Source organism: Heloderma suspectum, chromosome 2 (genome assembly GCF_057233095.1).
Source record: "Heloderma suspectum isolate Gila_16-S chromosome 2, 16-S_ref, whole genome shotgun sequence".
NCBI lineage: Eukaryota > Metazoa > Chordata > Lepidosauria > Squamata > Helodermatidae > Heloderma > Heloderma suspectum.
Window position 1 is genome coordinate 170,519,425 of NC_139459.1, and position 23,598 is coordinate 170,543,022.

A 23,598-nucleotide genomic window follows, 5' to 3' on the forward strand; every position below is an offset into this window, starting at 1 on the left:
AGTTTTCTAACTTCGTGAGGCTTGCTCTATAAAATCTTGAGCGACTTGGCCTGTTACATGTGGTCATCTGAGAGGGGGAAGGTGCGCCACCAGCTCAGATAATTAGCCCCAAGGAATGGCGCCCCATCACTCCCGTGAGAACCAGAGTGACTGAACCAAGAGTTATGGGATGTGTAAATTTCTTTTGCTTCCTCTGCATCCATTTTCCATCAATCTTTCCATTTGATTTGATATTTCTATCAATCTTTCCATTCCATCAAATCATTATTTCACACAAGTAGACTTGAGTCATATTGGTATTCTCGAATCTGTTTAGTTGCGGGCCCTGGCCAGGCCCCAGTTTAAGACAATGCACCACCAGCAATTAGACAAATTAGACAATCCTTTATGAAAGAGACATTGTGGTGTCCAATAGACATGAAACAAAAGTTTTTGCTGAATAAGACGCAGCCTAAGATCCGTAGATGCGACAGGTGGACACCAAAGTGACAATCCACTGATTAGACATTTTGCGGTGGTGCCCACAGCATGGCCTCAAATACCCAAATGTGCCCACGGGTCCAGAAAGGTTGGGGGCCCCAATGTAGGCAAAAGGTGACAGGTTTTGATTATTGACAGGTTATAATCTTAATCTGATTATAACAAGGAAAAATGTCTATATCTGTCAATATTCAAGTTGTAACTAGCCTTCATAAAGTCAATTAAAGGCACCAGACATTAGAAAAACAGGTCGTCTTTTGTCTACCATCTCTTCAATGGGCATACTCTGTCAGAACAGATAACTTGGGTTAAGGTGGCATAGAAATTGTGTAAATAAAATATAAACTCTCAGAGTACAATTTGGACATTTCCCCTGCAAATCCAAAGTAATTTTTCACCCTATTCACATAGCTAACAACTCACCCATGTATATGTGGATGGGGGTGGACTCCTTAACTCCTAACAATTTCAAAGTAATTACAAAAGTAGATCCAATTACTTTTATTAAAACATAGGTAACTAGCTGTTCAAATTACTTTTGAACTACATCTACTTTTAAAGTAGTTTATCTCCATAAGTGCTGAGATCTAGTGACTTACCCAAAGCCATCCCAGTGAGCTTTATGGTGCAGATCTGAACCCGAGTCCCACACTTCCAAACCCAACACTAGCCCTATTCAGGAATTTTGCCTGAACACCTGAGGGCACAAAGTGTGCAGGAGGCCAGGGGCATGTATGCCAGTCCTACCCCCTCCACGCTTGACCTTCACATGTTTTAGCATAAACTTAAGACTTTATTTTTAGTTCATCCACTAACAAAAACCTCTCTGGGCAGATTACATAATAAAATAAGAACAGTACACAATGGAAAAAAAAACAATATTCAGCACATATATAAAATACAAGGTATCACTCTACAGGCAAAGTTAAACTATAAGTTCTAGAATGTAGTATGCCTAGGAGAAAAGCAGTGGAGGCTGGTGGCTCTGTTGTCAGTGGGGTGGTGAATCTGCTCCGGATTTGCACTTTGGATAACTCCTTTAGAGAGAGTTCTGACTGGTTCTGACTGAAACCCAGAGTGGATTCATCACCCCACTGACATCAGAGCTACCAACCTCCACTGAAGAAAAGGTATGTCTTTGCCTGGTGCTGAAAAGATAGCAAGCATGGGCGCAAGGGGAGGGCTCCACAACCAAGAAGGCCCTGTCTCTTGAGCACACTTAGAATCTCTTCAGACCAGGGCTGGGCAACCTGTAGCCCTTCAGAAGCCATTTAGACTCTAGTCCCCATCAGCCCCAGCCTGCATGCTGGGAGGGAGGCTGGGAGTAATAGTTCACCAAGAGGGCCACAGGCTCCCCAGCCCTAAATGCACAAAGGTCGGGAGTGGAGGGGCGGAGCCAACATGCACAGGGACACTGGGGGCGGCATGCATGCCCTGGCTCTCTACACACTTGTGTGCCCTCACACATTTAGGGTGAATGCCTGAATAAGGCTACTGTACCTCCCTGACCTCCCAAGGCAAGTTAGTTTCAATTGGCCCAGCAGGTAATTCTGTGCAGGAGGACACTTCAGCGTCATACAAAGTTGCTTTCTTGTTTTGCTTCTATGTGTGTATGGGGGAAGGGCGGCAACATCATTTGATTTTTAAAAATTAGTTTCTGCTACTGTTTAGTCTGGGGAAATACATAGGTGAGATCATCCCCCAGGACCTGGCATGACTGGTTGCCCAAAACATCAGCTCAGGGGCTTTGGCAAGGAACACCAGGAGAAGAGTGATCACATCCCCTTCAGCTGAGTGGGCTCCAGTAGGATCCTGCCTATAGAAGTGTCGGTACAGATCCCCCAGCCGGTAGCTCATGTTAGGGCCTTTAACCAGTTCTCTCAGGGCTCTCAGAGTGTCCAGGCAGCCAGTGCTGGTGGGCAGATCAACCCCCACGTGCCTTAGCTCTCCACGAAGTATGGGGAAGTCAAAACCATCGCCATTGTGGGCTACCAAGCAGACTGGGCCAGCTTGCCGATCCAGAAACCCCTTCAGGGCCTCTGCCACCGCTCTGTTGAAATGTGGCTTGTGGTTCTCCTCCAGGTCCTGTTTGCTCAGCCCAGTGATCTTCTGTGCTTCAAGGGTGAAGGGCTTCTGGGGGTCAATGCAAAGGGTGAGTTTGTCTATGATCCGCGGTAGCCGCTGCTGGGGGGTCAGCAAGATATCCAGTGAAGGGTGCTGCAGGGAATGGTGATGCACAGCAAAGAGACACAGCTCAGCCATGCGTGGTTGGTCTTGGGGCAAGCCGGTTGTTTCAATATCAAGGAAGACAAATGTTTGGAAGCTCTGGAGAGACGCCATGGCTGATACAGAGGAGAAAGTTGTTAGAATTTTGTCTACACTGGTATTGCTACATGCACCAGGAACATGGGTAGGGATGAAATCTACAGCATTCAGTCACGATAAAAAGAAATACCATGAGCACAGTTCTGCCTGTGTACATATGGAACTTTATCTCACATCAACACTACAGTAGTTTCAACTGCAGAAGAGAAAAGCCATTGCTGAATTTTAAAGGTGGCTTGCCTCTTCAGCAGTGGTACCTGCCATGGTGCCAACCCCACACAAAACTCCAACTGTGTGTGCGGTTCCACATGGAATTATATACATGCCACTTCTTTGAACTGGTACAGGAAGTATAACACGTTATTTGAAATAGTGAATACTTTGTGTTTTTTGCGGGTAGGGGAAGTTTATGACATAATGGAGAAGCTTTTAAATTTTGCACCTCTGCATACAAATAATGGGGCAAGTAGAACAAGGAATGAGGAAGAATGTCTCCATCTGCTCTTCCCCTTTCTGCTCCAAGTCCACAGAATCAAACTTGAAGAGTGCTGAATCATAAATGTCTCCTTATCCTGACTGTAGCATGGCCAGCATAAAACTGGAACCTGATTACACTTGCTATCTTAAGTGCAACTTTTGTTGTTTATTCGTTCAGTCGCTTCCGACTCTTCGTGACTTCATGGACCAGCCCACGCCAGAGCTTCCTGTCGGCCGTCGCCACCCCCAGCTCCCCCAAGGTCGAGTCCGTCCCCTCCAGAATATCACCCATCCATCTTGCCCTTGGTCGGCCCCTCTTCCTTTTGCCTTCCACTTTCCCTAGCAGCAGCATCTTCTCCAGGGTATCCTGTCTTCTCATTATGTGGCCAAAGTACTTCAGTTTTGCCTTTAATATCCTTCCCTCAAGTGCAACTACATGTCCCTTAAGTGGAAAGGGCTGATAAAGACTGAAGTGGACGACCAAGTTCTACTAGCAGCTTTACTATAACAGAAGTCAGGTGGAAGAAGCCCATGTTAATACTGCACTTTAGATCAGGGGAGGGGGACTGCTGGCCCTCCAGATGTTTTCACTTACAACTCCCACCAGCCCTGGCCAGCACAGGCAATGGTGAGGGTTGATAGGAGTTGTAGAGCAAAACATCTGGAGGGCCACAAATTGCCCACCCCTGCGGTGTGGACAACACAAGCCAAGCTGGCCCATCCTGGCTTTAAGTGTTTTTGCAGCTAAAAAAACAAAAAAGTCCAAATGACAATCGTCGGCTCTGGAACAGAGTTTGGGTTGTTGTTGTCAAATGACACAGAGAAAAACAGGTGGAATCAGGAGAATGCCCTTTCCCCCCTCCCCTCCCCATGAAGGGACTGAGTCATGCTTCTTCATGATAAAGCGAGCCCTGGCTTCCCCATTATCACCATCGGCCTTGCTGGGACTGAGAGATCAGCTTGAGCTGAAGCTTCCTTCAGGGATCCGATAAATTCCTGCAGTGCATCTCATCCCCCACAGTCCTCACACAGCTGGGGAGTGCCAGACCTTCTGCGTTTTTAAGAGTTGCAGAGAAGGAAGAAACACCTGGTGGAATTTCCCTTTCTTTGCAAATTTCCAAAGGTAAAGGATCCATTTCAGGCTCTAGGTCCAAGAACCCTCCCTAGAGGTGTATGGGCAGTGTGGATCTGACATAAATGAGGTCATCTGAGACCCAAAGAAAGAGCCATGCCAATATTCCCTCAGCTTCTCTCCTGTAAAATGGGAATAACAGCATTGGCCTAAGTCAGAGGACTAAAAGAAGAAATATTTTGTCACCTACCTACCCTTGAGCAATAATAAATATCAGATGTCCCAATCACTTTTCTGTACCTCATAGGGAGAATACAGGAATTCTAGATCTCACTCAGAGCTCACTACACTGCATTCTTCCCCAGCACTACCATCGAAAGACCTTTCCAAGGAATCCAGGATTTCAATTTTCCAGAGGGCCACCCACGCACGACACTTCCTTCTCCATACAGAGCCACAGGAAGGAGTGAGTCCTGGTTCACAATCCTCTCGCTCAACAACCTATAGTTTCATATCAACAGTAATGGGATCCAAACTGGCCACAACTATCCAAAAAAGAGATCTGGGGATGGGCTGAGGAGGAGGTCACAGTGAAAAGTGCCAACACACTGTTCTGAAATGGAAAAAAGTCAAAATAATTGTTACAAAGTATTAGGAAAGGTATGGCAAATGAGAAAGCAGGGCTCATAATGCATTTATCTATGGTGGGTCCACATCTAGAATACAGTACTAGATACACACAAAAATGGTATCATAGAACTGGGGAAGGCACCAGAAAGAACAACTTACAGAGCAATCCTAGCATGTCAATCCAGAAGTGCCACTGAGTCCAATGGGGATTACTCCCAGGTAAGTGTGCATAAGGTTGCAGCCCGAATGATGAAGGGATTGGGAGCATGGACCCTAAGAGGAAAGGCTAAAAATGCTGATGCTTCTCTCTTTTTTAAAGGGGGAAAAAAGGACTGGAGTGGATGGTCATGGAGAGACACAACAGAGGTCTGTAAAATTACAACGGGGAGACAGCAATTTCTCTCCCTCCTTCAAAAGTATCACTCAATTCAGTCGACTGACAGAAGGTTCAGGATCAACTGTTAGGAGAGCCAAATGGACCCTCCATGTTCAGAGGCAATATATCTTTGAGTACTAGATGATGGCGGGCGCGATCTAACAACACGGGAAAGTCATCACCCTTATGCTCTGCTTGTGAGCCCCCAGAGCCGCCCCTGGAAGCAAAATGCTGAGCTAGACGGACTTTGGTCTGGACCAGAAAGGCAAGTTCCTGTGATCTTACCGCTAAATTTTCAGTCCTATGTACACCTACCCTAGAGTAAACCCACTGCATTCAGTAAGCAGGATGATTAGTACAGAAGTGTTCACTCACCTTTTAGACTCAGAGAAAGGAAAATCCTAATTCTCCCAGTTCCCAACACTGTAACTTTTCCTAAATGCTGTAAACACGGACAGAAGACCCCAAGCGGACTCTCTCGCTTAATTCACCACGCCGGGGAGCATCCCAACCATCAGCAGAGATGCTTTTATGACTTTCGAAGCGCGCCGCCAAGAAACCGAAACCTGCATGCTCGGGCATGTCCTCTAAACCCGGCTCCCGACCGGGGCGGGGAGAGGAAAAAAAAACAAAAATCAACCACTGCCCCAGAGGATGGTGGGAGATGTAGTCTCTAAAGCTCAGTTCAGCAATTAATGGCCGGGAGAACTGTCGATTAGAGTACAGCTCCCTTTCCCCTCCAGAGGGCGCCTGTAGAAAAAGCCGCTGCGTGTTTCGCCTGCAGCAGCAGAATCACAGGGATTGACACGGAGGTTCAGCAACAGAGGTTCACACGTTGTCCTTAATAGGCAACTAGATCAATTCGGGCAGGATGGGAGTAGTGTTGCCTAGCAACTGCTATTCACTATGATAGCTAAATGGAAGTTCTTTTTTCAGAGGCAATGACCCATGGTTTGTTGTTAGGTTAACAACCCAGTGCTCTGGGTTCAGACGACAGGCTAGGCAACCTACGAAGGAGCCTCTTCTTTAACTCATGGGCTGTCGTTATGTGCGCACCGGTCCAATGCGTTTACTTCAGAGTACCAGTTTTTGGAGGAGGGCGGAAACCATGGGGGAGAGGTGTGCCTTTATGTTTTGGAGACTTCAGACCAGCCAGATACAAGACTAGATGGATCCTTGGTCTGACAAAGCACGGCTATTCTTGGTTATTATTTAATTATTATTTTGCGATATTATATTACTCCATCAATGTATATGGACAATACTGAAGTTGGTTACTAGTTCCCAGTTACTGATTCACACAAAAGTTTGAAACAGAACTGAAGGTGCTTCCAGATGAGGCTTTTATTGTGCAATGGCATTACCTCATTTGCAGAATTTTATGGAAGTCCAGGTATGGGGTGCATCCAGACAAGGCTTTTCAACGTGCAATCACCCTGCCTCATTTACCAAAATTTATGGGGGGTCCAGGCAACATTGTCATCCACTTGTAACCCTCTCGTGTTTTCCCACCACTGCTTCTGTCTTTTTTCTTATCATGGGAAATCGTTTAGGAGGAAAAGACAGGATAACTGCACAGTACCTTCTGCCTGGTAGCGTTGGGAGCCCTCTGTCTGGAAGCACGTTCAATCAGTAGATGTAATAAGGGACTAGAGTTTATATGGCTATGGTCTACCCTGGTCATATATCTCCATGACTGGGAGACTTGTCCCTGTTGAGATCCACAATGATTCTCCCCTGCTATGGTCAACATTAAAAAAACTAAGATCATGGCATCTGGCCCCATCACTTCCTGGCATATAGAAGGGGAAGAAATGGAAGCAGTGACAGATTTTATTTTCTTGGGCTCCAAGATCACCGCAGACGGTGACTGTAGCCATGAAATTAAAAGACGCTTGCTCCTTGGGAAGAAAGCTATGGCAAACCTAGACAGCATAGTAAGAAGCAGAGACATCACCTTGCTGACAAAGGTTCGTATCATCAAAGCTATGGTTTTCCCAGTAGTAATGTATGGCTGTGAGAGCTGGACTCTAAGGAAGGCTGAGCGCCGAAGAATTGATGCTTTCAAACTATGGTGCTGGAGAAGACTCTTACGAGTGCCCTGGACTGCAAGGAGGTCAGATCAGTCCATCCTAAAGGAAATCAACCCTGAGTGCTCATTGGAAGGACAGATACTGAAGCTGAAGCTCAAATATTTTGGCCAACTAATGCGAAGAGAAAACTCCCTGGAAAAGACCCTGATGCTGGGAAAGATTGAAGGCAAAAGGAGAAGGGAACGGCGGAGGATGAGATGGCTAGATAGCATCACCGATGCAATGAATATGGACTTGAGCACACTGCGGGAGAGAGCGGAGGACAGGAAGGCCTGGCATGCTATGGTCCATGGGGTCACGAAGAGTCGGACACAACGACTGAACAACAAAGTGCATGAAATCAGACTGTGGTGAATGAAGAGTTAATAGTTGTAGGAGGAGCATCAGCCTCCCAGAGGATAAAACTTGTTATAGATTATGTTGCTCTTGTCAAGACGGCTGACAGTAGTTAGAGGCTCTAAACTGAGTTTTATATTCAGATAAATAGTTCCAGTCATTCCTTAGACACTGACCTGGTTCGCATGATCACAACAGCCTCCCATGGCTTATTTAAGTCACAATGAGCTATGGTGTCTTTTCAAGCCCTGACTTGTGGTGTTTATTCATGCCTATTCACCAGGCTGCTTGTTCAAGCCCTGACCTCAGCTTGTTAAAAACAACAACCCTCAAATAAACTATAGTCTGTTGTAGGGTTGTTTGAGGGTTGTTTAAGGATTAATCCTTAAACAACCCCTGCCTCCAAGGTTGAGCCAGCACAACAAACCATGGCAACCCCCTACTGGAGGTTGAATATTCAAAATGGCTGCCTGCACACACCGTAACCCGCTGTAGTTTAAATATGTTATGGTAGCTGCAGTGATCATGCAAACCGGCTCACTGTGTCTATTATTAGAAGAGTCTCTATTACAACAAATGCGTGAGGACCCCAGATGACAAAAATAAGGAATTAAGGGTGTGCACCACATGATAAGCATTGGGCCACCCCACATCATGCATACACCCAAACGGTCAAGACAGAGTCCTCTAGGAGCTGGCATAGAATTGCATCTAGCCTAACAGATGTAATTTGGGTGCAAGATACTGTCTAGCAAATAAGGTATTAAATAAGGAGAAGCTTCACTGCTTGCAATATTTAGACATCTGGCCACCTTTGCGGCAGCATCTTGAGTTTAGCTCCCTGGCCCTTACAAATAAACTCCTGTATGAAGTGTGTCCGGCCGTTAACTGCATTCAGAGTTAAATGTCAACATCTTGCTGCTTTCATCTGTGCCCTTTTTTCAATCTTTTCACCTCTTTGCTCCCCAGCCACTGACAAAAGCCCATTTTCTTTTGGCACCACATCACGTTATTATTTCCAGCATCAACTTGAACTTCAGAAATAAAGGTGGTGTGGTGTGTTTGTGTTTTGTGGATTAAAGATGACACCGAATCCCTGGTGGTCACCCCATCTGTCTAACCCCAACTGCCAACTGAATGTCTTCTGTGATGTTCTTGTGGTTTCTGTTGTCTTCCAATTGCCAAAACACCAATTGGTTAGTAAAATATAGACGGTTGAGATTGTACTGAGATGTAATTCATATCATAAAGGGGGAGAAGTGACAGTACGCTTTTAAGCCTTGAAGGGTTCCAAAGAGGAAGAAGTGAGGCAGTTAGTCAGTTGGAGTCACTTGGAGTCAATAGCGACAGATGTAAATATGGGCACCTGGATTTCATAGTTGGGAAAGACCAAACTTCAGGTGACCGAACCTACTTGTATATCAGGACCCTGAGATCAGCAGGCAGCCTCACATTTCTCTGCCTCTGCTCCCTAAAGATCCACACCACAGTGGCTGACTCTATGCCCCGTGGATTGAGACACCCCCAGGCCCTTGGTTTTATAGATTTTACCATTAGTTTATAACTCAACTTCATACAACTTACTAATTTAAAGACAGCTAATCAGAGAACAGACAGTTTAATATATGTTATCTAGCTACCTTTGCAGGGGCTGGAGCCTTTTGCGGCCTAACTGCCTGTGGGTTATGCTGTAGAGATATCCTTCATGTCTCTGACCTCTAGGGCAGGAAGTGGAGGCCTGCAGATGATGCGAGTCCACTGCCCTCTCATGCCAATTTGAAATGGCTAAGTCAAGCGCCACTTCATCCAGGAAAATATTGAGCCCCCAAATCCTCCTGTGCCAGATGGAGTCTCTGGCAGTCCAAGACAGCCCTGTCCACTCTGTACTCTACGATTTCGTAATGCAGAGGTTTCAAAGTGTTCTTCTGGGTGGACACCTATTCCTTCCCCAGCTTGAGTTTATCCAAACAGATGTTCTTAACATCACGAGTGGCCAGTTCGTCATATTGTCCAATGGGAAGCTCCTTCTGCTGCTCCTGGTAGTCCACCACAAAATGTTCTTTCCCTCTGATGTCCATGTTGCCATCCACCCCTGCCAGCTCAAAACCTTAGGCTTATTCAGCAAAATTCCTGGTATAGAATTTCAGAACTTAAGGCAAACAACTCAAATGGAGAACTCCCCACAAGCCTCTACTGCCAGTCCTGCTTCAGTTCCCACAAGGGCTATACCCCTGTGGCTGGCTTTGTGCCTAGAGAGGTGGGGGACCCTGGCTCCTTCATTCTCCCCCATTATTTTTTCCCCAGTTGACTTTGTGAACCCAAAGAAGATTAACTTAAAGACAGATAAAGTTAAACTGGGAGCAGGCAGAGTGTATTGCTTAATCAAGTGATCACTGCAGTATGGTGGAGGCTTTATAGGTTTATGTCTTTGTATTCCAACCCACTGGAGCAGGACCTGGTGCTCTCCCTTGGAGGGGGTATTACCTCATTCCCCTCATTATTTAGTCCCATGTGGCAAGGTCTTGCACCATCTTGCCTAAAATCCTGCTGTGCCAGATGGAGGGCTTCTCTATACCAGGCTTTTTACCCCAGAACTTTACCAGGGCTTCTGCTTCCGGATTCTTTGTGGGATTAAGATCAGCCCTTTACCTGCGCTTCCCCATTTTCTCCTGGGGATTTCATTTCTCTGCAAGTTCTATATGTTTTATTATACAGCCACTAGATGGCACTCCGGTTATAGCACAACTCCGTAAGTACACAGAGGGATTGAAACTGCCATTTTTAAACACTGCATTTTCACTGTTACAAATAAAGCTGCAAAAATGGTCGCAAAGCACGGAGAGGCCCTGGAGGTTGGTGACGTCATGTAAAGGACCCACAAATATGCATGAGTAACCAGTCTCGATCACAGGATAAAAGCCTGGAGCAGAGAAGCCCGGAAAGGTGGATCCTCTGATGTACCATGAGGGAATTGTCTACTCTGAAGAGGGTCTTGTCCACTCTGTGCTTGTGGCATTCATAATACAGAGAGTTCAACATATCCCCCTTGGTGAATGTCTTCCTCTTGCCCAGTTTCCAATTGTCAGGCAGCACAAAGGTCTTCACATAGGGGTCTGTCTGGTGGCTCTTCACATCGGCAACAGCCAGATCCTCACACTTCCAGGCACAGATTTGGAGCTCCTTCAGTTGCTCCTCATATTCCAGGGCGAACCAAACCTTCCTCTGGATATCTGTGTCAAAAGTGTGCAATAGCCGAGGGATGTGACAGGACAAACTGCTTTGCCAGCCACCACATGGAGAGCTAAATGTCAGCTTTTAGGGGATCCTAACAATCCACACTGCCAGATCCTCTGCTGAACATGCAGGTCTTGACAGACAATGAAGACAGCAGCCTAGAAGAGCTGCCTAGGAGGGTGAGTAAGCTTCTGCTCTTCTGGACCCTAACCCTCTTGCTCTCAGAGCATTCCTCCTGTGCCTCTGCTCCAGCATGGCCACCACAATGGGCCAGCTGGTCGCCCTGCTCAGTGCTTCCCTCTGAAACTACCATGTCCTCCAGCAGGGCACATGCCTCAGGTGCCACCTTTGGTGGGCTGTTGTTCGTAGGGCTGAAGGCAGCAGGAGGGGATGGAGGGCTGGCAAAAAGCTCCTGAGGCTGTGGGACGTTCTAGCACCTTGGGGCTGAGGGGAGAGTGAGTGAGAGAGCTCAGAGACGTGCTGATTTCTTCACTTACATGGCATGTCATCATGGGCAGGAGCTCAGCACTATTTCTGTACCAACCCTGGCCTGATCTAGAATCTCACAAACTTCACCTGTTCATAGTCAGAATTCTCTCACCACAGCTGGCTGATGATGAGAATCTAAGACCCTCCTTCCCTTCTCCTCTCCTCCCATGCCCCAAGTCCCAAACTAAGAGGGTGAAAACAACATCCAGATACTCACACTTGGTCTCCTGGTTCTGAAGGCACTCAGACATGTGTTTCTTTTACAAGCTTGTGAAGCTGCCCAAATATTTTGTTTTCTTTTGCCCTCCAAAGCATTCGATGTCTGTACTTAAAATGAGAAAATATGACTTGTGGAACTCCCTGTTACAAGGAAATCACTATGGTAAAGGGTTTAGAAATTTCCAAATACATCAATATAAAATGATATCAGCAATTGCCAGTGATAATACCAAGCTCCACCTCCATCTGCCACCATGTTGTAACTAGCTCCACCCCGTACTACCATTTTGAGACTGGTGGGTCTCAATCATTTTCAGTTCTCTGAGGGTAGAAAGTCTGAGAACCCTGCTAGAGAGAGAATAATTCCATCTGGTCTTTTACCTGGAAAATGGCTTTGCCCACATAATTGATTAGTATTAAATGTAAAGTAGTTACCTTATGTAAATTACTGCTAATAATAAAAATTACAACTAAATGATGTAAATGAACAATAAAGAAAATCCTATATGCAGATATATTATTCAAATAATAAAAACATAGGTAAGTAATGCAAATAATATAAGGCAATGAACAAAGAGATAAATAATTTCAAAGAACTGATCTCCATAAGCCACTGACTAATCTCTCTAATGTCACCAAAGGCTTGATTAGAACTGGGTAAATCTAAGCAGCAGCTGGGCTGGTTTTATCTCATGGACAGGATTGCAGAGTATAATCCATCCTGACCTCATTGAGGAGAAAGAGAAGAAAGGGGATAACCAGTCTAAACACCTGCCACGTAGGAGGGGCCCCAGGAAAGGTACTTAATTATACCTCATCCTTCAGCGTACAAATATTTCTAGGAGTCTTTCAAGTAATGCATAATTAAAGCTAAAATAAAAGAGACTAGGATCAAAATGATAACACAGAGGTCTCCATTGTGGAGCCCATGGGCACTACTGCAGCCACGGACACCTCTCCTGGTGCCTACCAAGCTTCCTGCCCTTCCTGATGTTTATTTTATTTCTTAAGATTGTTTTAATAATAAAAAAAAACCACCTCAGTAGTGCTGCTCAAATAGGGTGCTGTCTTTATTTGGGTTCAAAACAGTGGTTTGGCATTTTGGACCTCAGGCCCCATCTCTGCCTTGTACATAGGTTTTTGGAAAAGTTACTTTTTAATTTAGCCTCACCAGTTTGCCTTCTGGGAAATGGGTGTTTTGTGACCGGCCATGCCCAGTATGGCAGCATCCCCCCTCCCATGGGTGCCATTTTGTGAGAGCATCCATGATGCTCTCATAAAGTTCCGAGTGTGCCCGCCAACCCAAAAAGATTGGGGACCCATGAACTAACAGGTTAAAACGTCAGGATAAAACAGGAGCCTACTGTGTAAAATCTCTCTAGTCGACTGAGAAGTGGAAGGAGTCCACTGGCCCATGAAAGACAGATTTATCAAAGCAAAAGACAGTCCCAATCTTGCCTTTGCCAGATGTCACTGGGTGTTTTTAAGCAAGTGCATCTTTCTCAGCCTTAGTCTTCCTTGTCTACAATATGTGGATATAATACTGAACTGCCCTCACAGACTTGTTATACAAATTATTGAGAAGATGAATACGTTAAATGCTCTGCAGATTTTTGGGACAATATAACAGAGGGTAGCCATGTGTCCTACTTTACAGAAGACAGTCCTCTCTTTGAAGGCCTATATTTGAAGGCCTGTCTAGTCCAGGTCCAGAAAGGAGAGGGTGAGGGAAAAACTAGTTAGGTGTAAAAGGAAGGCAAGATTTTTCAAATAAAAACAGGCAGTTTGGGCTATTGCTGTTTAACAGCATCTATACCTTCTAAAATCAAAGACGCTGGAGTATCTATGGCAAGAGCTGGGTTTGGCCTACCTCCAGCAAAAAGAACACAGGTTTGGGGAGATGGTTTCATCTGGTCTCAGAGAAATACAAATTATCTCTGAAGCCCAGATTACATCTTCCGTGTGGGTTTATTATTTTCAACCTATTTCCGGTGAGTCAGAAGGGAGGTCATGTGCAGAGGAGAGATTATAGTCTTTGAAAGATACTCCAGAATGGGGCCCTGTAACAGTTGAAGAAATAAAAAGATTGATTTCTCAGCTGAATAGTGGTAAAGTTCCAGACAAAGAGATGTTGCCACCAGAATTATTCAAAGCTATTTCAGATTGGTGGACTCCTCTTTTATACTAATTATTTGGGCTAGATGCCCCAGGAATGGAAAAATAATAGCGTGTTCCCCATTTTCAAAAAAGGTGACAAAACAGCCCCCAGTAATTATAAACCTATTCATTTATTAGATATTGTTTCTAAATGTTATTCCTGATTCTCACTGAACAGATTATTAAACTAGTCTGAGTTTAATCAGATAATCCATCTTGAACGAACTAGTTCTAGGAAGGGACTTAGTACAATGGATCAGTGTTTTGTCTTGCAGCATCTAATTAAGAAGTCAGTTCATGGATCATTGAAATCTTTGTTTGCTGCTTTTGTTGATCTTTCATCAGCATTCGATCTTGGTAAACAGGACCAGAATATGGAATAAGTTGCAGGCCACAAATATTGACAGGACACTTTTTATTTTCATCAAAAACCTTTATACCCATAAACGTATGTAGGTATGCACTGATTCCCTAGGGACTTTGACAGAAAAGATTACAAAGGGGTAAGACAGGGGTGTTTGCTAGCACCTTTCTTATTCAGTTTTTACATTAATAATATAGTGGATGAACTATCTTTTTTCCTCCCCGCCCTGCGCTATCTGTAGGACAACATAAGGTCCCTATCCTTATTAGTTAGGAGTGGGAAATTGCGGAGGGTTGGGAGGGGTGCATTGAGCAGCCGCACAGCTCTCTGGTGGGCTGGGGGGAGTGTGGTGCAGCAGCAGTGGGGGCAGTGCCACCGAGGCAGGGGACCCAGTGGGGGCTGCAAAACATCCCCACGGGACCACATGCAGCCTGCATGTTGCCTACTCCTTCCTTACATAGATAGGGATGCATAGATTATTGATAATTGTTGTACTGAACAATGCTCATCTTGTAAGCATTTGGGCATACATTTTGCGGAAGATCTGTCCTGGAAGGCACATAAACAAACGATTAATTTGGCTGCTAGACTGGGAAAAAAATTGTTATGCCTTCTTTAAAACCAGGGGGTTCAGTTGGTGCAGCCGGCACTGATAATATTTGAAGGGAAGATCTTAGCACAGATTCTGTGTGTGTAACATGATTAGTGGAACTGAAGGTAAGGACAACAGACAAGAGAAACTACTCACGAGGGAACAGCTCCCAGCCTCAATTGAGCTTGTACCTTCATTTTCACTAAAAGCTTTGGCTGTAGGCCTAGCTGTTGCTGCATCTTTCTATTTACCACTTAAACATGGTGGCAGTGGATGAAATGTAACTTATCCAAAGTATAGCATTTAGCTATGGAATTTTGTCTCAAGCCACCTGCACCTCTAGATCTCACAGATAGCAACCTAGCTCAGTGGTGGGTCCAGTGGAAGGAAAAGTTCAAGTTGTATACAGATTTGACTGTGAAAGGAGACGACACCACCAGGAAAGTAAAGCAAAGCTTTTGTTTTATCTCTTAGGGGAACAGGGCAGAGAGGGGTGCACCACTCTAAAGATGAGCACAGATTCTACCCTGATGGCAGTTCTGGGGGCCCTAGATGACTATTGTTCCCCCAAACGAAATGAAACTGTTGAGAGGCACAGATTTTTCTTCAGAGAGCAATCGGAAGGGGAAAGTATTGACTCCTATGTCACAGCCTTGCGCACACTGGCTACAATTACAGTTCTGGAGATTTAACATTCTTTGCTTAGGGACAGGATAGTCTATGGCACTTGGGACCACTCTCTGTGAGAGTGGCTCCTCAAAGAAGGGTGTCTCACAATAGACCGATGTTTAGACATGGGGCGTGCAGCGGAAGCCTCACGAAAAAGAGTGAAAGCTCAGGGAGGTGCTGCACCTTCTGAAATACATGCAGTGAAGAAAGCAATAACCCAGCCCTCCAGACACAGTTGAGATGTATTTACTGTGCATGAGACAATAAAGGAGAAGTATCGGGCATTAGGACAGTGCTGCAGGGAATGTGGCAAACTGAATCACTTCAGCAGTATGTGCAAAAGCAATAGGAAGCCCACTAGAGACACTGCCAGACTTGTTCAGGAAGAGGATGGCACATCAGACATTAGTGATGACATAACGGCCCTCTCCCTTAGCCTACAAAAAATTCAGGTGAGGGCTGTTGGATCAGAGAGGAAACGAACACACAAAACCTCTTCTGAGTGCTCCAAAGAGATTACAGCGCATGCTCGTGTGCCTACAGCGCTATGATGTTGAGATTGAATACTGTCCAGGCTGATTACTGGTGTTAGCAGATACCCTTAGCAGAGCATATACACTCAACAGCAGTAACTTTGGAGGAGACCCAGCCATTGAATCCATCAATATCTTGCACTATTTCCCAATTTGACAACTAAGCGCAATGAAATTAAGGAGGCCACTGAAAAAGACATCCAGCTACAGGCAGTCAAGGAAGTAATTCTGAACAAGAGTCAGAGTACCATCAGGAGCAGAAGCATATTTCCTAATCAAAGATAAGCTCAGTGTACAGGATGAGATTGTATTTCAAGGACAGAGAGCAGTTGTTTCAGCTTCCTTATGTAAGGAAGTCATGCACGCACACAAAAAAAGCATGCATCACACCTGGGCACTGTCGGCTGTCTTAGGAGAGACAGAGAGTGTGTTTACTGTCCAGGAATGAACTCACAACTTCGATCCTTGATAGAAGAATGTGATGCTGCCAGTCATGTGATAACAGAAAGAGACTCTTCTACCACATGAGTTACCCATCAGACCATGGGAATAGATTGGAACTGACTTGTTTACTTTCAGGGAGAAGCAGTATCTAGTTACAGTTGTTTATTACTCCAGTTTCTGAGAGGTTGATGCCCTCTCAAATACAAGGAGCAAGGCAGTCATTGTTAAACTGAAGGCTTGTTTTGCAAGATATGGCATCCCTGACACAGTATTTTCAGACAACGGGCCCCAGTTTGCATCTGAGGATTTTCATTCATTTGCAAAGAATTGGGAGTTTGAACACCACACTGTCAGGGTGGACACTGAGCCCATAGAATCCCAGAGTAGTTCTAATTCGGAGGAAGAGCAGTCGCTCCTGGGAGAGGAGCACGCCCCTTTTTCCCAGGGCCCGCAGCTGACAGAGTTTCCTCCCACCCACATTCCTAGATTAGAAAGCAGTCCAGGGAGTGACCCAGCACCGATAGCAGACTGGTTGGATGCGCGGCGCAGACGCAGAGAGCAGCGCCAAATGGAGAGCGCGGAAAGGAGGCGTAGCGCCCGGTTGGCGCTCAAAGAATGGTTGCGCCCAGAGGATCCAAGGGAAAAGGGGAGGGATTCTCCCTAGTCCTTATATTCAGGAGTCTGCCAGTAATTGCTTTTCAAACGGGGACCAACTGTTCTAACTTAGGGCATAGGGATGCTGCTGCTCAGATCTAGTTGCTACCTGTAGAGCTGTTAAGTTATAAAAGAAGAATAAAGCTTTGAAAAGAATCCCTTTGTCTGTGTCTGGACTTGGCTACTGGATTAGACTGAGAGCCCTCCAAGGAGCCCTTGACACACACGTCCTCTCCAGCATACCCACAAAGTAATGGCAAGGTGAAATCTGTTGTCAAAATAGCTAAAAAATTGCTACATGAAGCAATGTTATCAGACTCTGACTCTTGGTTAGCCTTCCTAGCACATACGAATACACCATGGTTGCCAGACCAGTCCAGCACAGGCATTGATGGGAAGTACAATCAAAAGCTTATTGCCAATGAGAGGAGACCTTCTGCAGCCAGCAAGAGTGGATCAATGCAGAGAAGAAATGACCATTTCTTCTCTGCATTGGTCCACTTTTGCAGAGACAGCAAGCATCTCTGTACAATAGGACAGCAAAGGACCTACAACCTCTAAGACCAGGTACACCTATTAATATCCAACCAACAGTCATGAACCAGAAGGAATGGACAAAAGGTATGGTAAGAGGTGAAGTAGCACCCAGGTCATATGAGGTGGTTCCACAAGAAAGGCAAGCGATCCTCAGAAACAGAAAGCATTAACAATCCACAAGACATAACACCCAGGGGCATCCTGCAGACAAACAGATACCATCAAGGAATGAAGAAAAAGAGACTTATCCTGAAGTGAACTCAGCAGAAAAGGAAGAGGATCCCCAAAGAGAACCAGACACAGAAACCATGAGAGGATACTCTCAGTATGGTCGCCTTTTGAAAAAAGTACTTTGAGTACCTCAAAGACTATGTAACCAAACAAGTTTCCACCTTAGAGAATTTTTAGAAAATTATATTAAAAAGCACTGGGAGGAAGTTGGGTGGCACATCATTCATTCTTGTTTTCAGTTAAAATTATTGGTAAAATAGGAAATATGTAACATGATTAGTGGAACTGAAGTTAAGGACAACAGACTCCCTGGGGGGAAACTATTCAGTAGGGAACAGCTCCCAGCCTCATAGGGGCTTATAATTTCATTTTCAATAAAAGCTTTGATTATAGACCTAGCTGTTGCTGTGTCTATTTACCACTTAAACAGTCTGTTGGGGAGATTTGGGGGTTATACAGAATATATTTTTAAGGTGCATTCTAACCCTTCCTCCTAGTACTTCAGCTGCTCCCCTTCATGCTGAAGTGGGGCTACCATCAATTTCTGTCAGAGTGAACAAGGCAATTTCCCTTTAATTTGAAAAGATAGGTTGATATCCGTGACCACTATTCGGCTAAACTTTACTATTTATAACAGAACTGTTTATGTTGTACATCGCCCAGAGTGGCTGGGTGACTAGCCAGATGGGCGATTAATAAATTTAATAATAATAAATAAAAGAAGAACAGGCGTGGCTGGGATTTTTCCTGTTTTGAAAGACTGGCCCATTGTTCTCTTGCATTGACTTCCTTTCATTTAAGTATATCTAAGTTTAAAACTGGAAATCAGTTATACTCACATGAGGCTAATAAAGATGTGGAGACCATCCAACAAGTGGGATTTAGTAGGTTGTACCATTTTTATAAGGCTGAGTGTTTTTTCTCTCATTTTAATTCCTTGGCTTGCTCTGAGCTAAGGAAGGCATTTATGGAATTACGCTTCCAGTCTATGCCTTCTTCGTATTTGGATGGAAGATACGTAAATGTTCCCAAAATCTCAACGACTTTGTATATGTGGGGCCTGACAAATCGAGGATATTATTCATTATATATTCTTCTGTGAATTGTATGCCGGGCCTAGGAAAAGATTTCTTTTACCTTTGTTGGAAGGAATGTCTGGGCCGTATCAAATGTTAGTCCTACCTAGAGTAGACGCATTGAAATGAATGGGACTTAAGTTAGTCACTACATTGGATACTACTCTCTGACAGAACTTTGCCTGAGCAAATGCGTAAACAACTTGTAGATACAATTCTTTATGTAAACGGTCAAGTGGCTTTATTTGCTGTGGCTGCTAAAAAGATTAAAGCAGAGGTCCTAAAAATGGTTGCTGTAAACTGTGCACATAATGAATTGATTAGCTTATCCAGTCTTTATTTTTTTATTTTTTTGGTGACTGTTCTTGTAAGAACCTATGGTTATAAGCAATGAAATTGACTGGCTGACTGAGAGAAGGAAGAAAGGCCCTTGAAGTTGCCCATCCACAATTAGCATCTGGAGAGGAAGACTGAGCAGGCATGCAAGTCATCCTGTCACAGCCAGGTACTACTTTATTTCAACATACCTTGGGCATTATTGGCAAGGGGACACCATACTTGATGGTATCTTGCACCGAAACCAAGGCATTGGGCCAGAGGCAATTCTATGCCATCGTGTAGAGGACTTTCACTTAGATGTTTGTGCATGATTTGGAATGGCCCAAAATTTATGGTTGCAGACACATCCCCAATTCCTCATTTGTAATTCTCATCTGGGCTCCTCACACATTAAACGCATTAACCAAAACCAATGGCTTTGATTGGAGAGAATTGTTGTGGACCTCAAAGGGGACAATCCCCCAGTCATGGAGATATAGGACTGGAGTAGGCCGGAGCTTATTTTGTTGTTCAGGGATTTATACATTTTAGTTCTTTATTTGGTTTACTGATAGATAAATTTGTTGTGAACTTCCATGCACAGAAGGAACTGAGAGCTAGTAACCAATGTCAGCATCGTTATACGTGGTGCTTTACACACAGGGTACTCCCAGGTGAGGCTTTTTTGGCACCATTACCCTGCCTCAGCCGCAGAATTTTGTGGGGGGTGCAGACATCATTGTCTTACACTCAGCTCCCTCCATCTTTTTTCTTACTATGGAAAATCTGTCAAGGAAAAAAAGACGGAACAGCCTTCTTGACTGTTAGCACTAGGAGTCCTCCCTCTGGAAGCACCCAGAGTAAGATAAGCAAAAGAGGCTGGCCTCTACCCTCGGGAGCTTGCAGTATAAATTTTGGAAGTAGGGGGAGCAAATAGGTAAAGGTAACAGGGTGAATATGCCCAAAAGTTGTTACAGGGATTTAATCATTGCTTTTCTGCTGTAAGCTACAAGTGGAATTGCAATTGACCATCCACACTTCAGGGGGTCTGATGCTTATTTCATGTGTACATCTTGCTATGTTTCGATCAACATTGACATGGTTCACACAATCATGGAGGGGAAATAAGCCACAGTTAGAGGATTGTACCTAAGCTTAGTTATGGGTAAGCATGTTAAAACTGGACTGTAAGTCCTGCTGATTTCCTCTGCTGTTCTTGACTTCTGATGGGCATCTTTCAAGAGCAGATCCTCAAGATGGTTTAATTTGAAGTACTTGCCTACATGCTATGTAAGCTACTGTAAATGTCCCATTCTCAGTAGTTTCCCTATTTTTATTTTCTGGAATAATTACCATTCTCTAATTCTGTGTTCATAACCATTTAAAAAATCCCTGTCTTTTTTGCTCTTTGGCTACAGTTCTGGGTACATTTATTTGGGTGTAAACAAGTTCAAGGGAGCTTACTTCCAAGTAAGCATGCATCAGATCGGGCTACTACAGGAGCATCTCAAGCTTGAGTGCAATTACAACATCAGTATATCAGTGAGTTATGAAGCAAGTAGGCAAATACTCCAAATTAAGCCATCTTGAAGCTTGAAAGATGCCCATCAGGAGACAGGGACAACAGGAGTTGTCCGAAAAGCAAAGGAAGCTCCCCTTTTTGACAGATCCTGGAGAGACCCTGTCATGTCTGCAGTTTCTCTCTTTCCATCACTTGGCAGACAGCAGTACTGCTTTCTTAACTTGCTTTGTCAGTAAGAGAGGTCTGATGAACAAACAAAAGACAAGCAGTCACATGGAACAGGTGGGAAAATGGCATGGGAGGAGGATCTGTGAGCTGAACTCTGGTCCGACACGCCTCTCACCCCCGCAGCCTGAATCACTTCCTTTAAGGTGCTCTGGTAGTGCCCAGCCCTGCCATGCTTGAAATTACAGGTACCAACTTAATTCTCCTTTCCTTCTGTGACCCCCTCCCCCAGCCCCCTCCTCATCCTCAACCTCCACACCCTCTCCTCCTCTTCCTTCTCGAATTCCTCCCTTTTATGTAGGTTTCCCCTGTATCCTCTCCCAGGTCCATTGCCAGGGTGAGACCATTAGGTGTACCATCACCACTCCAGTTGAAGCACAGATTCACCCAATCTAAATATTTTTTTAAAAACCCAAATGCAGGTTTTTGAATTTGTGACATGACAGCTTCTCTTAAAAGGGGAGTGGGGGGAGAGTGCTTGTTTTTAGAATAGCCATGGCTGATGCCCACTCCACTCCCGAGTGCTCCAAAATACAATGTTTGTTTATTATTTCAATATATGAGTTGCCCTATAGCCGAAACTCTCTGGGCAGCATACACAATAAAGACAAATACAACAAAACAATGATAGAACACATCAAAATAATTTTTCAGAAGTTTTAAAAGCAGCAACAATAATTTACAATTTACAATCTTTTAAAATTACAATAATTTACAATCTTTTGTAAAAATCCATTCTTCTAACCCATGTACCTACTCTGCCCACCCAAGACTCTCCTTCACTCTAGGTAACTCTTGCCCTTATCATGCTTAAGTGATCCTGAAACTGGATGAGGGGGGACTTTTTACTATGCCTGTGGGACTTTTTACTATGCCTGTGGGCCCTTAAAAAGGGCAAGGGGTAACTTAAGGAAGTTATTTATTTTGTATTATTTATGTAATGAAGTTGTTCATTATAATGGAGTAACCATTTGTCAAGTAAACAGTAACTCCATTCTTATTCTTATCCTGGTGCTAATAATTTACAGCCAAAAAAATAACAAAGACACACAAACAATTGGCACAAGTTTATAGTTTGTTCCTTATGAGGAAATATCTTTCTTCTGTACATTTCCTTGAAGCTCTGTCTAGATATGTGGCAGCCCCACCTACTGAAGGGGGCCGGCTATGCTGCCCCACCTCCCGTCACACACACAGTTCTGAATTTGCACTGTATGATATTTATTCACAGCACAAACCAGAAACATTTATTCTTGTTCAACAAGGTAGAGTTTGAATCTTGCAAAAGCAATTTCAGGCAAATCCTGGATATAATAATTTAGAGAACTGGGTTCATTATTTTAGTTCAGCTTGCCCCTATGGAGTACTGCCTGTGACCAAGAGCGTGGGAACCTGCCCTCCAGTGCCTTTCTGTGGGGTTCTCATAGATTCCCAGAGGTTAACAGGGTAGATGCATGTTAGAGAAACATGCAATGTTTCATGAAAACATGCAATGGAACTCAGAAAGAAGTTCCATTGAGTTCAATGAAACTTCTGCATAAACATGCAGTAGGATTTTGTTCTAAACCGGGAGTGGGCAACTTGTAACCCTCCAGATGTTTTGGCCTGCAACTCCCATGATTCCTCTCCATTTGCTATGCTGACTAGGGCTGATGGGAGTTGTAGGCTAAAACATCTGGGGTGGAACAAATTGCACAGCCCTGCTCTAAATCAAAGGAATTCTAGCAGAGAGATACAGAAGCAGATGAAAGCTAGGAGCATAGGCAAGCCTTAAGTCAGCCCTCCCCAATGCAGCACCCCCCAGATATGTTGGATTACAGCTTCTATCATTGCCAGTGGCCATGTTGGCTGGGGGTGATGGGAGCTGTAGTCCAAGTCAAACACATCTGGACGGTGCCAGGTTTGGGAAAGCGGCCTGAAGTGCTGCCAAGGAATAAAAGATCACACAACTCTTGGGTTTCTTCTTCCACCTGTGTAGCACCAATCTTTTCAGTTCCTCTGGACTCTTCATCATGCGGAATGGACAAGAAGCTGCTTCCAGTGCCTACACCTTCCCCCACAAGAGCTTTGATTCAGCAGGAAGTAGAAACACGGTTGAAAAAAATATCTGAAGTACCTGATCATCCTGAAGTTAGCAACAACTCATGAGCAAACTCTGGCCACCTCAGTGTTGCCACCTGACCTCTTAGCTGTCATCTCAAGAGGCAAAAGAAGGGTGTGGGTGAGTGGGAAATACGGCAGGAAAAATTGTCCATGCTGGCAATGGGGCGTAACACTGGTCCTGCCATCCCCACACCCTTGACAAAAGGGACCTCTGCCAAAATTACTTGCTGAACTTGTCTTATAGAACACTACCAATAATGTAGCAACATTCCTCCTGTGGACTTGGGCAACCTGGTCTGTCATGTCAATGAACTGCTTTGAGCTGAGTTTAATCTACAGTCCTGACCTGCCTAGCCCTTTCATGGCCACTTGCCAGTTTACAGTAAGCGTTAAACAGAAACGCTGCCTTTGGAACCAGTCCACCCCTGTTGTGAAACTCACT

General features: G+C 44.6%; 2 protein-coding genes across 4 annotated transcripts in view; one reads left to right on the plus strand and one right to left on the minus strand.

Moving 5' to 3' along the window:
- Positions 1 to 212: 212 nt before the first annotated feature.
- Positions 213 to 5,966, minus strand: TREX2 (three prime repair exonuclease 2). The gene is made up of 2 exons (XM_084835976.1): positions 5,736 to 5,966; positions 213 to 2,822 (listed from the first exon to the last, which is right to left on the minus strand). The coding sequence occupies exon 2, from the start codon at positions 2,818 to 2,820 to the stop codon at positions 2,131 to 2,133; it is 690 nt and encodes a 229-aa protein (XP_084692102.1). The 5' UTR covers positions 2,821 to 2,822; positions 5,736 to 5,966; the 3' UTR covers positions 213 to 2,130.
- Positions 5,365 to 23,598, plus strand: part of LOC146353213 (uncharacterized) — a 29,782-nt gene continuing 11,548 nt past the window's right edge. The window contains exons 1-2 of one of the 3 annotated variants that reach the window (XM_084835969.1): positions 5,365 to 5,625; positions 19,361 to 19,493. In XM_084835969.1, coding sequence (XP_084692095.1) covers positions 19,469 to 19,493 — 25 coding nt within the window. In that variant the 5' untranslated portion in view covers positions 5,365 to 5,625; positions 19,361 to 19,468. Of the gene's footprint in view, positions 5,626 to 19,360; positions 19,494 to 20,965; positions 21,242 to 23,598 lie in introns of those variants that run through there. The other 2 variants (XM_084835970.1, XM_084835971.1) reach the window with 2 other exon arrangements.

Bases quoted from the DNA above. Each gene is read 5' to 3' on its own strand.
- TREX2 (XM_084835976.1), bottom strand. From the start codon at position 2,820: ATGGCGTCTCTCCAGAGCTTCCAAACATTTGTCTTCCTTGATATTGAA.